General features: G+C 35.8%; 1 protein-coding gene across 4 annotated transcripts in view; it reads right to left on the bottom strand.

The window, feature by feature from the left end:
* Positions 1 to 13387, bottom strand: part of LOC126353862 (AP-5 complex subunit zeta-1-like) — a 115913-nt gene that overhangs the window by 6233 nt on the left and 96293 nt on the right. For all 4 annotated transcript variants that reach the window (XM_050003028.1, XM_050003030.1, XM_050003029.1 and 1 more), the window contains 3 exons: positions 7544 to 7714; positions 6168 to 6309; positions 541 to 695 (listed from right to left, as the gene is read on the bottom strand). In XM_050003028.1, the coding sequence (XP_049858985.1) occupies positions 541 to 695; positions 6168 to 6309; positions 7544 to 7714 (468 nt within the window). The remainder of the gene's footprint in view (positions 1 to 540; positions 696 to 6167; positions 6310 to 7543; positions 7715 to 13387) is intronic.

Raw genomic sequence — 13387 nt, 5'->3', positions numbered from 1 at the left:
ACTGAAAATGAACACAATTTAAATCCCTGTGCAGCCATGGAGCCTAAGGTTTTCCCTGTTATTTCTAAACTGCCCAAGACAAATGCTGAGATGGATTCTTACTCCAGTTCTCTTAATTATTGTGCTATTGATTAGTGATTAAACTCTTAACACGCCATTTATTGTATAAAATAATTTACAACTATGAAATCAATGACTGATGTTACACTCCAGAGAGTGGCATCTAAATAACATTTGTAATGGACACTAAGGGAACAATGATGAGCATCTGCACTGGGAGCAAAGAAGTCAAAACCGTATTGCAAAGCTGGTGTGTTGTCTGAACATCCGATGCAGAGAAATTTCCAGTTCAAAAAGGAATCAGATGTCAGACAATTCACATAATATCCAGCACAAGTGATTACTGCAGTGCTCATTGAAATGTATGACATGAATAAGATAACATAAACAATAGACTAATGTTAAGGATGTATGTTTGCTACTCCTTTTCCAAATAAGCTTGATGTACCAGAAATGGTTTAAATGTTTCAAATGACTGACCTTGGTTGATTTAGAAGAGAAGTAAGTTCTTCCACACGCTGTATTACTATCTGCTTCTCGCTACTTCTTTTTAACAAACTCACAGCAATGTTTGTCTTTACCTTACTCAGGGACAGAAGAGCTCGAGGAATAAGATCTTCTGATCTACTTGATAACTGCAACAGAAATGAGGTTTTGTTAATTTCATTTACAAATTTTAAAGATGCTTATGGTTTACTGTTTGTGGTAACTAAATTTTTATGCTGTTAAAAAAAAAGTGCCACAATAGCAGCGTGTTTTTCCTCAATGTAAACAGCAGATGTTGGAGACTCTTTATCCATCATGTACATTCTAAATGATACAGTAAATATTTTAGAATAATTGCAATGTTGCAACTCTGACTGTACATATATTCAAGGCAAGCAGTTACACATCCCTCATTTCAGGGATACCTCAGGCTATAGGTGCCTACTATGTTCGATAGTACTGGAGCTTTCAGCATTTTGGAAAAAAAAGAAGGGGGGAGGACCTAGTGCAGTGTTACAGAAGATTTCTCATGATGTTTAAAACACACACACACACACACACACACACACACACACACACTAATGTTTAATTATGAAACAACCAATAATATGAATTGTACTAGCTGGTCACTGATGTAAAGTGCATGAGCCAGCCAGTAACACAATCTTACTGTCTAGAAAAGTTTAGGAAGAAAACTAGTCAAATAAAAATTAATTCCACAAAAGTTAGTGTTTTTAAGTTTCCGTGTAAAAATGTCATAAATACTTTTTCATCAAAGTTGAAGTTTACATACAACTTTTCATTTCTCATGCAAACACCTGATCTCAGGTCTCAGGTGATGTGATGCAAAAACCAACAAGGTAATTACTGAACTTTATGATGGTGACAGATTTGCATCCTAAATAAATGGATTCTACTCTTGCCAACAAGTTCACCTGACTGTTGATAATAGGAAACTAATGGACATTCTCCATCAATGTAGACTGGTTTTGTGAGCAAAAGGAATGGTAGTATCTCCCCTGGCCACACCATACCTCAATATCATTGTCTTTGTCATCTACTTTAGAGAGAAGGTTGCTTGATTGTTATCCACCTCCATCATTGTCCCTGTACATAATGTTTTGGCACAGTACTATTATTGAACAAACCAATATGTTAAGCAATTTAAATTCCAATAATTTGAAATGTTTCAGTATTTGTTACTGTTTATCTCGATGTGCCACCTCCACATTAGCACAAGCTTGATAGTCATAGAGAGCATAATATTCATTGCCTTTGCCTATCAATAAAACTTCTGAAGATACAGTTAGAACAGGACTATATTTGTTGTAGATATAGATTGCCTATGTAAAAGCACAATGAACACCGTATCTATCAAATTGTGAACTCTGATTATACCATATACTGACTAATGAAAAAATTATTTAATAGTGACAAGTGCATGGACATTACCTTCAAATCTTTGATTAGCAGCAACTTTAATGTGGATAAGAAGAAGAAAAATGGCTGAGTATAGGACTGTATAAACAATTCTGAAAGTCAATGGAATGCTACACCAACTAGAAAACGAAGATTTTCAGCAGCGGATAAATGAATTAACTGAAGGTAGGCTGCAACAATTGATTGCAATAACCAGTGTGATTTTTCAGTTAGCAGTTTAATAAATACTAATTACTGTTACCACTGTTGTAATAAAATCTTTTCCTGTAATACAAAATTACCGTAAGCCTGAGATGGTGGAGGAACTAGCTGGCAACAATATCAGTACTGACAAAAGAGCTTGTGTTTTTGTTTTGTTACTGAACACTGTTGAAGTTTGGAATGAGCAAAAACTTTTTGTTGCAAGTGTATAGGTCCTCAACACAATATGCTCTCAGTGTGAAAATGGTAAAGTCTTTTAACACTGCCTGACATAAAACATGAAGGGAAGGCCTGACATAAAACATGAAGGGAAGGAAGAGTATATGCTGATATTGCAATGAAGCCACGTATCAGTATGATATTAAAAACCCCCCTCCCAATGGTGTCATAAAGCTGTGGTATCATTTCCTGAGGCACGCTGGCCTTCAGCTGTTTTAACTGATCCTGGATTGCCTGAATACCGGCACTGGGATGGGGCTGATGTCCGAGCTGGTCCAACATACTCTATCAGAGACAGATCTGGGGGTCTTGCTGGCCATGGGAATACATCTTGGGAACAGCTCGTAGAGACGTGCCATGTGGGGAAGAGCATTGTCCTGTTGCACTGCATGTGAGGTAGCTCATGAGGATGCAGGATGTCTGTAACTTACCACTGTGCTATTAGAGTTCCCTCAGTTACTACCAGTAATGACCTGAAGTCATACACAAAGGTTCCCTACATTGTGATGCTTGGACTAATACTGCTGTGCCTCTTCAGAACATTGGAAGAATGGGACCTCTCGCTAGGTTGGTCACCATACTTGATCACATTTGTCATCCAGGGCATGCAGAAGTGCAATTCATCACTGAAACAATGCAGTGCAGTTCATCAGCAGTCTGTGCTTCCTGATCATGGCACCACTCCTCACACAGCCATTTGTGTCGTGGTGTGAATAGCAACCTACACAGGGTATTGTTAATTCCCTCATTTGAGTGCTGTTGGCCTCTGACCAACAGTGCAGAATGACAGAGACTGTTGCAAGGGTCCAAGTCTTGCTCTAGGAGGGCAGGCGCAGATGTGAAGGAGCGTATGATGTGGCTGGTGCACAATATGGTGATCCTTCCTGTGTGGTGGTGAGAACCTTGATGACAAGTATGTCTTCCCTCATGTTCCCATCAATCCAACCTTGGGGCACTGTCACATCTGGATGTTGCACAGTTAAGACAAGCTGGTCATTGCTTACACTGTCTCACACAAGTACCTCTGTGACCTGAACACTGATCATTGAACATCTGATGCTGTTCACATCCCTTATATAATCTACTAGGCCTCTTTACAATACTGAACATCAACAATACCAATTCTCTCCAGTGTAGAGCCATGACAGTTTGTGCCTCCAATGTGTGACATAGAGCAAGAGTACATTTCACAAACATTGGCGGAAGTTGCTGAATATGAACGGTGCTTCCTGGCCTAATAGAACAAGTGAGTGCGTGCTTGCGCACAGCTAAGCAGATAGTGCATGCACATTGACTGAATTTGTAGTGTAGCATTCGCTGCACTTGGCCACGTTTATTCACATAACAAATGGAGATTAAAAATTATTATTCATTATTCATGAATAACAAATTAAAATATTTATTGTTTCACGCCAATAAAAACATTCAATTGTCATGTGTGAATAAAACAGTTACAATTAATAGATAAATATGATATCCACTGACATTTACTGCTCCAGTTCTTTATAATTTCTTAAACAAAAGCACTTTTTGTTGCTCTGAAATTATTTCAAAATAACTATTTTTTCCCAAACATCTCATCAGAAAGTTTATTTGATTCGTTAAGATTTGTCATTGTGATACACTACACAAAATACTATATTTATCCAAGTATAAATTTATGCCATTTATTGACTCTCTACACTTTCATAATACTAGGAGAAATAAAATAAACAAAAAGGAATTGTTTACATTAATTTCTATCTCCACTGCCTTTTTTTGTTTACTTAGCCTGTTGTCTGTGATTTCATTATTTTTTATCACCATCATCTTAACAGGACAGCTGTGTAACTTATAACTCCACTGTCACAAATGTCTGGTTGTTTCTTCCGAATACGTTGCAATTTATGAGGTTGTGGGAACTGAGAAAACAGCTCTTTCTTTCTTTCTTTACACACAACATACTTCGCTGCTTCTATACTGACATAAGAATGTTACAATGTCTCTTTCTTCCAAACACATCATTTACCTGCTGCTCTCTCATTGGCTGTGCAGAACCAGCAGCTGACACATCTCGAATTTTGAAGAGGTGCAAATATGGCCAACTTGCTTAAAATGTTCAAAAAAAGTATGTTATGACTGTAACATCAGTGATTTACATTTGGGATCTTTAAACTCATACAAATAGTTGTGTGTAACACTTGGTGGGTGTAGCAGATAGCAGACTTTGGTTTATTGGTAGAATACTAGGGAAATGCAATCAGTCTACAAAGGAGATTGCTTAAAATTACTTAGGTGATCCATCCTACAATGTTTTCTAGGTGCTTCACTTGTGTCATGCAAATGTTTTTTCAAGCAAAATTTCTTAGTTTGCTCTACAATAACTAACTTTAGAAAGAGAAAGCATTTGTATTCGCAGCATTTAAAGGAGAGGAAGAGATATTTCCTCTTTCAGTGTTGACATGTTGGTACTTCCAGCTTTCCACAGTCACTTATGTGGCAGAATGTTTTGAATTGATGATAAAATGCAGCAGGAATTGAATATGTTAATTAGTATTCTAATGGCATCCACATTTGTAAAAGACCATGTAAATGATTTAATGAATATGAGTGTATAATTAGTCTTCAAAATACCCTACTTCTTATGAACTATATTCCAAATTAAAAAGCAGGGGGAAGATGGTTTTATTATTGTGGGAAGTGGAATTTTAGTACAGAAACAGCAATATTTTGAAAAATGTAAAGACACAGATACTTCAGGAAACATTCAAACACACAGACTGACAGCTGTCCTGGCTACAGATCTATGCAAGTCAGTGCTCTCACCCTAAGATGTTAACCAAGAACTTAAGATGTTGACATGGCAAAGAGTCTGCAATGTGTGCTTGGAATGGCAGGTCATACTACTGCAGATATTTTGAAGGGATACAACTTGCAGTAGGATATGTGGTACTGTCAAATGCCTGTAAGCAGCTAAACTGCACAACCTGCAATTTGCTACTGTTGTACCGATTGCAGTTTAGCTGGGACATTTCAATATAGACTGTGTGGCTATTTTCATTGTCCAGTGAACAGTTGACAGATTGCCACCATAATCTCCCAAAATAGAACTTGAGGCTTTATAACAATTATTAAGTGTGTAATTGTTTTTTCTTTAATTGAGCAGTTCATTAGTATTAACCTTAATGATTCTCTTTCTGTCCAATATTGTAATTAAATTTGATGTGTAATAGCTAATAAGGACAATGTGACGGATAAATATATATTTATTTTCAATATATGAGTAATACTGAAATACAATGAGATAAGATTGTTCTTAATTTCCAACTTAAAAATAAATAATCAGAAAATAACACCAAATTGATGGTAAAGTAAAATAATTTTTTTCTGTCCCTTCCTAAGTGTGGTTTTTAAAATAAAGAAGACATTGTTAAAATATATGAGACTGAAACAGTAATGCCATAAACATCACCAATTGGTGTGAGGAGACTCCTTTCGGAGATTTCTTTGCCATGGATTAGTGCAAAGGTGATTTACTGGGAGTTATAGTTTTGACAAACCATAATCTAACAGAAGACATAAAAACCACTGCACACAGCCACAAATTCACTGAATAATTAAAGGCATGTAAAGACAGTGTTATACATTTCTTAAGCAGTTTTATAAGCTACTTGTAATTTGAGAGTTTCCCTTTCATTCCCTACCTCAATTATTGTACCAGTTTTTACAAACAGCAGCATTTGTAACTAAAGATAACATTACACCATGACTCCTGGAATTACCTTAGCAAGTGAAGAACAGGTGATGTTTAATAATTTCAAGTCCATATTTGGTTCTGAGTTCAGTGACATTAGAATCTCGTACAGAACACACTCCAGGGTCTCGTAGTATTTTAGAATGACATCAAGTTTACATAGGTCACCACTGAAATAAATTAAGAAATCAATACTGAAGCTAAAATTTGTTACGCAAAGAGATTAAGTTCGATATTTGCATAACTGACTGAACGGTATGAGAAATAGTATTGTACCTTTCAAAAAGTTTCTCACTTTGCATGATTGGATTTTAGACAAGCCTGTTGATTGTAATTTCTTACCTGCAGTACATAATGTAATCCTTGATAAAAGTGCACTTTCATGCCAACATTGGTAAAACTTACTGAAAACAAATGTAATCAATTATATCTTACTGACTACTGTTTACTATCACCCAATTGGCTGTGCGACAGACCTCAACAAATTGCCAACATCAGCATGCAACAGAAGAGCCGTGGACACCATTAGTCTATTCATTTACTATATTTAGGAGCAAAGAATGTGGTTGCTGACAGGCCAAGGAAAGTAGCCTTTTTTTATGCAGCCACTGACACTTTCTTGCCTTAATTTTCAGTCGGCAGAAAATGGAAGCTTTTGGATAAATAATTATTTCCTTCAGCCCTTGCCCACCAGAATTTTCAATAAAATAAATTTTCAATAAACAGTACCACAAAGTAGCAGCCATTGCTGAATATGTATCTGTGTACATGAAATTCAAGTTTACCAAATCCATCTCAGTGATTGAATCTGATTTCAAAATTACTGTTTCCTTAAGATGTGACCTGGGTAATATTCATAGGAGAAATGTTGTGGTAACAAGCAGCATTGTACGACATTACAATCTGAATATTCATGTTGTTGTTGCTGTGGTCTTTATTCCAGAGACTGGTTTAATGCTACTCTATCCTGTGCAAGCTTCTTCATCTCCCCATACCTACTGCAACCTACATCCTTCTGAATCTGTTTAGTGTATTCATCTCTTGGTCTCCCTCTACTATTTTTACCCTCCACACTGCCCTCCAATACTAAATTGGTGAGCCTTTGATGCCTCAGAATATGCCCTACCAACTGATCCCTTCTTCTAGTCAAGTTGTGCCACAAATTTCTCTTCTCCCCAATTCTATTCAGTACCTCCTCATTAGTTATGTGATCTACCCATATAATCTTCCGCATCCTTCTGTAGCACCACATTTCGAAAGCTTCTATTCTCTTTTTGTCTAAACTATTCATATGACAAGCATAATAAGACAGGCTAAGAAAATATGATCATATTTCAAGCTGATCACTATTTCATATACACACTTGATATAGAAATTGAAAAAGAATAAAATAATGGCACTGACCATTGTTCTGCTGATGTGTACTCTCCAATGGCCCAGACAAGATGAGTATACACTTCTGGGCAGATGCTTCTGTTATTAAGAATAGAAATGTAATCACTGAGCTCAGAATGTTTCAATAACACAAGCTTTGGGAATTCCTTGAAGATGTATTTGACCTGATGCCATAAACACCTGAAAATAAAGTACATCTGAAAAGAGAGAGAGGAAGGATGGGGATGGAGCAGTTTAATGTCTCATTCAGATAGATTGTTAAAAACTAAAATGTTATTCATGTAACAATACGTCTTTTACAAAACGACTACCTTCTAAATGGAAAGAAACAGGCAATCAGCTCTCATTTGTTGGAAAGTATTGTTTAAAGATCAAACATACTGCTGAAAAAACATTGGATAAAGTGTTATATCCAAAGAAGCCTGTTGCCAAACAACAAAGAATATATATTTTTTGTATGTTTTATGCGTAATTAGAGTATTACATTAACAGAGTGATAGTAATGTTTCTTGCCTTCAGAATTACGATTGGCCTCCTTGGGAACGTCCAAATTGGAATCAAATGCATGAAGGCCAGAAATGTTATGCAGATGAACAATGGCTAATGTCACGTGTACATCGTGGTTTGCCTAAGCATAGATTATATTAAAACTAAAATAAAATCCTTGGAGAATTTCGCGTTAAAGTAAAATTAATAAATATAATTCGTGAAACTCTAACAAAGACTATGTCTATAGTTAAATTTATAGGAGAACTGTCTCAGCCATTTGAAATTCAAATTGTTGTTAGACATGAGGATGGTTTAACAGCATTCAAGAAAAACTATAGGATCTGGAATTTGGAGCTAAAGAATCACAATATTGGACAAAAAGTTCTAGGAAGGAACACAAATGAAATTAAGGAGAGTTGGAACGCCCTATCCCGACAATGTTAAATTTAGTGACTTGGCTTCCCTGTACTTCAGGAACCACTGTAATCATTGACATGAAACTTTTACAGGACATTAAACTGTATGTTCTACTGAAGAACAATAATTGCATTTCAGCCACTGCTTTCGGAAATACAATTTTTTAATATGTTATCCTAATTAATTTTAATTATACATAACATTATGTTCTTCTTTTTATTCAGTAGACTCAGGATATGTACATTATTACTCCCTGAAAATTTGAATACTCTACTTAAAGTGTTTTCTGAGATTTAGGGGAAAATGCAACAGAAAATGTAAATTTTCAGGAACTGCTTCTAAAGTTTCAAAAGAGTGTAAGTTTTCTGATGCAGTTTGCTCCAGGATTAATTCCCATATGCTATAGCACTTTCACCCTACCAATGTTGCCATAATTAAAAGCAATAATAGCATCACTCACCCTCCACATTAGTGTCTTCATTCCAACAAAAAATTTTTTTGGTAAGCAAGTTCATATAAGATTATTGATCGATTCATTGGGATTTTGAGTCTGACCATGCGTACACTTCTTCAGTAAGTCAGGATTTGCCAGTTCTCTGTAAACAGGTTTTATGATATCCGTGAGTGGTGTTGGGATGGAATGCACCGTGAATCACGTCCAGGAGGTCAAAGATGGTGTACTGGTTCTTCATCGGTTGACAATCTGTGGAAGAAGGTAGCCCATACTGCCTGTCTAATTTACAACACATCCTCAGTATTATTTGAAATGGCCATCCATTAATACTGCTGTAGTTCATTAATCATTTTGTCTTTCAGCCTGCCTCTTATGGTTTTACCACCATAAAATTTCCTGTCTCTCAAACTTTCTTTCAACTTCCTCAACTTGATGCCCATCCTCTTCTGGACAGTTATGTGGTAATCTTCTCACCATGAGGATTAGGGGCTACTACACTATTATATGCTTTTGGGTCTCCATCACCTAATAACTTAGTGTAATACTCTCCCTGTTCATCCACAGATAGACTAAAAATTTCAATAGCTGCAGAGGCCTCCATACCCCCACTTGTTCCTTCATAATTTCTGTCACAGATATGCCCTTCTTCATTCTCTGATTTACACTTATAACAATGTTTGGTTAAAATCTGGAAATATATTACCTTTCCAATATCCACACTGGTCACTGTAGCAACAGAATTCTTAGAACTGTAGCTGCACTTCTGCGAAATGTCATCAAAAGCTGCTGGTGTGTCAGTCATACCATCATTTATTTCAACAGCTTTATTTGCAGTGCCTTTCATTGACTCACATGCATAAATTCCACAGCAGCTCCAATAAATCCTGCATACTTGTCAATTTTACTAGGTAGGCATGGCATATTCATCATGGCACACATTGTTTCTGCTGCAGTGTGTTCTTTGCCAATAGCTCTCAATCCATAAAACCACCTAACATTTACTTCAAAATAATTATCTTTACACTTAGTAGACTTCCAAAATGAAAAAGTATATTTACAACAGGTGCGATTAATGATAAAGTTTCCTGGCTAGTCAATTTGATACCTCACTGTCTTCATGTAAACTAACTGGCCCTCCATATATTTTGCAACACACACATTCACCAAATATCCTTGTGAGGATGTGTCAATCTACCAGAATATAATCTAACCTACCATTTACATCACTTTTGTTATGGGAAAACTGTGTATCACAGCGTTTCATTTTAATCTTCGAAGCACTAATGGGTGTTTCTCTAGATGCTGATGAGTTTGCCTGTACTTCACTGTCTGTAACTACACACGCTACGGGTGGAACACAATGTTTCCCTTTATTTGAAAATCTATTACCATGAAACGCACGTTTCTTAAAAACACTTCTTTTTGGTGACACTTTACTATTTGAGAGATTTACCAATCTATTTGTCACTTTTCCTCAGAAAAATGTTAGCACTTTGACATACAATGCATGTTTATACTATGAAACAATACAATACTTTTTGACAGTGCTACCAATACAACACCTAATTTAACCTTTATAACACAGCAATCCAACGCCTTCTACTTAAAAAAAATTATCGATTTTATTGGATCTTGAAGTAACCCATGTAAAAATTTTAACATTTTCAACTGGTGAGATTATATTTAAAAAATAAAATAAAATACTTCTCACGTGACTTTATAAATGATATCATTTTATTTGGAAAATTGCAAATTTTATAATGAGATAAAAATCTGAAAACATGGAAAAAAAAAATTTTCCATTCTAATTCCCCTTAAGGTAAGCTGCCTGGCTACACAGTTTTGCAATACTGTCAGAAAATGTGACAGACACAGTTATTCAAATAAGTCTGTAAGAAATAGCACTGGTCTCAAAATTTCAGATGAAAAAGCCAAATTCATGACAAACATAAAAATACACTAAAATTCTTGGAAAAACTAATAGGTAAAATAGAGCGAGTAAGTAAATTCAAATATCTTTGAGAAACTTTACTACAGCATCAACTAGAAAATTGTGTACCAGATGTAAGAGTTAACAATATGGAGAGAGCATACGGTTTGACAAATGATATTTACAAAAAGAAATGCACATCCAGAAAAACAAAACTAAAACACTATACTACAGTGGTATGACCAAAATGTTTACATGGAGATGAATTCCTAACAATGAATTATAAGCTGAATAGAATAGAGGTACCTGAAAGATGGATATTTAGAAAAATAATGGGTGCAATAAAACCTACAGATGGCTGGAAACTGAGAAGTGATGAGGAGATCTCCAGAAATAGAGATAAAACATGGGAAATAATGTCTAAAAGAAGAATTTTTTGGCACCTCTGCTGAACAAATTACAACATTTTCATGACGCAACAAATATTCCTGTGTTTCTGGAAGAAAAAATTGACAACAGCATGGACTACAGAAGTAAGGAAAGGTATAGAAAGAAACATCATCAAATAATCAGAAATAAGAGACAGAAATATTTTCAAGAATAAAATATTAAATTCAGAAGCCTTTCAATGCAAAAGAAATAAGAAATTGGGAACAATATGGACAGGAGAAATGAAAAGACAACATGGGGATAAGTTAAAGGGATAATGGAAAAAAATTATCCCTTTGGTCCATTTCTATATGCAGACAGATTCTATTCTGAACAATGTCAAGTCTGTGTTTACCTTCTTGACATGTTTTCAACATGTCCACTGACATTGGAAATGTACTCAATATATAGATGTCAACCATTTTACATGCACATGTGATGTTCTACAAAACTTGAAATGAAAACCTTTAACAAATTTATGTCCTTCCTGATCCAGTAATTGGAAAATTTGTTGTACTTTGAATTAAAAAGTTCTTGAGTGAGAAAGAGGAAGGTTGCAATTCTGCTGCAAGAGAACAATTATTGCAGATCTGTTTTGTGGTATGTAAACTGCTGTGTTATGATATGCATGATTCATTGGCTTTTTGACAAAGAAAAATGAACTGACACTATATATTTAAGGGAACAATATAAAAACAAAGCAGGCAAAAGGGAATAAATACACCTAAAAATGAAACTGACAGAAAGCACAAAGTGGCAAAGCAGGAATAGCTAAAGAAGAAATGCAAAGCTACAGAAGAATGCATGTTGGTGGCAAAGGTAGACGCCACTTGTAGGAAAATTAAAGAAACCTTTGGACAGAAAGAGAAGTAGCTACATGAAAAGAGAATATGAATTTGACAGAGCACTGACAGACATAAATATAAACAAGAAACATAGAGCAGACAGAATTCCTAGATCCTCAGGAGAAGAGAAGCAACCTCGACATAACTGATCTATGTAGTATGCAGGGCCTATGATGCAATAACTCCAGTACTAAAGAAGTTAGGTGTTGACAGGTGTTAGTATTGCCAAAACACCAGTTCAGTAAACCACAGTTGCAAAATAGTAACATGAATTATATAGAGAAGAAAGTAAAAAGCCAGTAAAAGTCAATTTTGGGAAAGAATAAATTTTATTTCCAGAGAAATGTAGGAACATTCTAAGCTATGGTGCCCTTACCTAGCTTTGTCTTAGTACATAGGTTCAAGTCTGGCAAACTTTCATTTATAAAGTAATGTGGACGAATAAAAAATCAGCTAACCAAGTGGGGCAGTACAAGAAAAGGCATAAAAAGGGGAGGAAACACAAGGGCTTTCAGAGTCAGCGGTTCCCTTCATTTGGCAGAAGGTTTGCAGGGAAAGACTAGTGAGGCTTAGGAAATGGGGAAGCGTTATGGAACCGACATCATTGCAGACTTACTGGATGGGATGAGAAGGAAAGATTGATTGTTGGTACCTTCACCAACGAGATTTGAAAAGCAGAGGACTTAAAGATGGAAGATGAGTCGTAAAAGCAGAAATCCAAGTGAATTATTCATTGTAGACAGGTGAAGGGGTGGGTAGATATAGATAGGTCATAAAATAAACAATAAAAAAATGAAAGATAGTTACTGAAAAGAAATGCTCATGCCACAGAAATTAACGTAAATTTATGCCAAGTGGGTGGTGAGAACCAAGCACATGTTGTAAGGCCAGTTCCCACCTGTGAAACTAGCTTCAGGAGGAAGAATCCAGATTGCATGTGTGGTGAAAAGGGCACTAAGGTTATGACTCAAGTTGTAGACCTTGTTGTCCAACAGTATATTGTGTGTTGCCAGTACATAGCCTCTGTCTATGCTCATTCATCCTTGCCTAAGGCACATTTAATTTTTGTGGTATAATACATACATAAGAAAAACAGAGAGATTTTGAGATTTTGTTTCAACATGTCACTGAAACACTTTAGTTCACTAGTATGGTGAAGGACTAACTTGTCTGTGCGATGATGGATATGTGAATATTTCTGAGAACAAATTTATACAATAGGAAATGGACTCAACTAATACAAAGAGAAGTGAGGAAAATAATGATCTTTTTTATTCCTCTGGTACTAG

Source organism: Schistocerca gregaria, chromosome 3 (genome assembly GCF_023897955.1).
Source record: "Schistocerca gregaria isolate iqSchGreg1 chromosome 3, iqSchGreg1.2, whole genome shotgun sequence".
In the NCBI taxonomy this organism is placed as follows: Eukaryota; Metazoa; Arthropoda; class Insecta; order Orthoptera; family Acrididae; genus Schistocerca; species Schistocerca gregaria.
The sequence above is the reverse complement of the archived record's forward strand: the minus strand, read 5'-3'. Positions and strand labels throughout refer to the sequence as shown.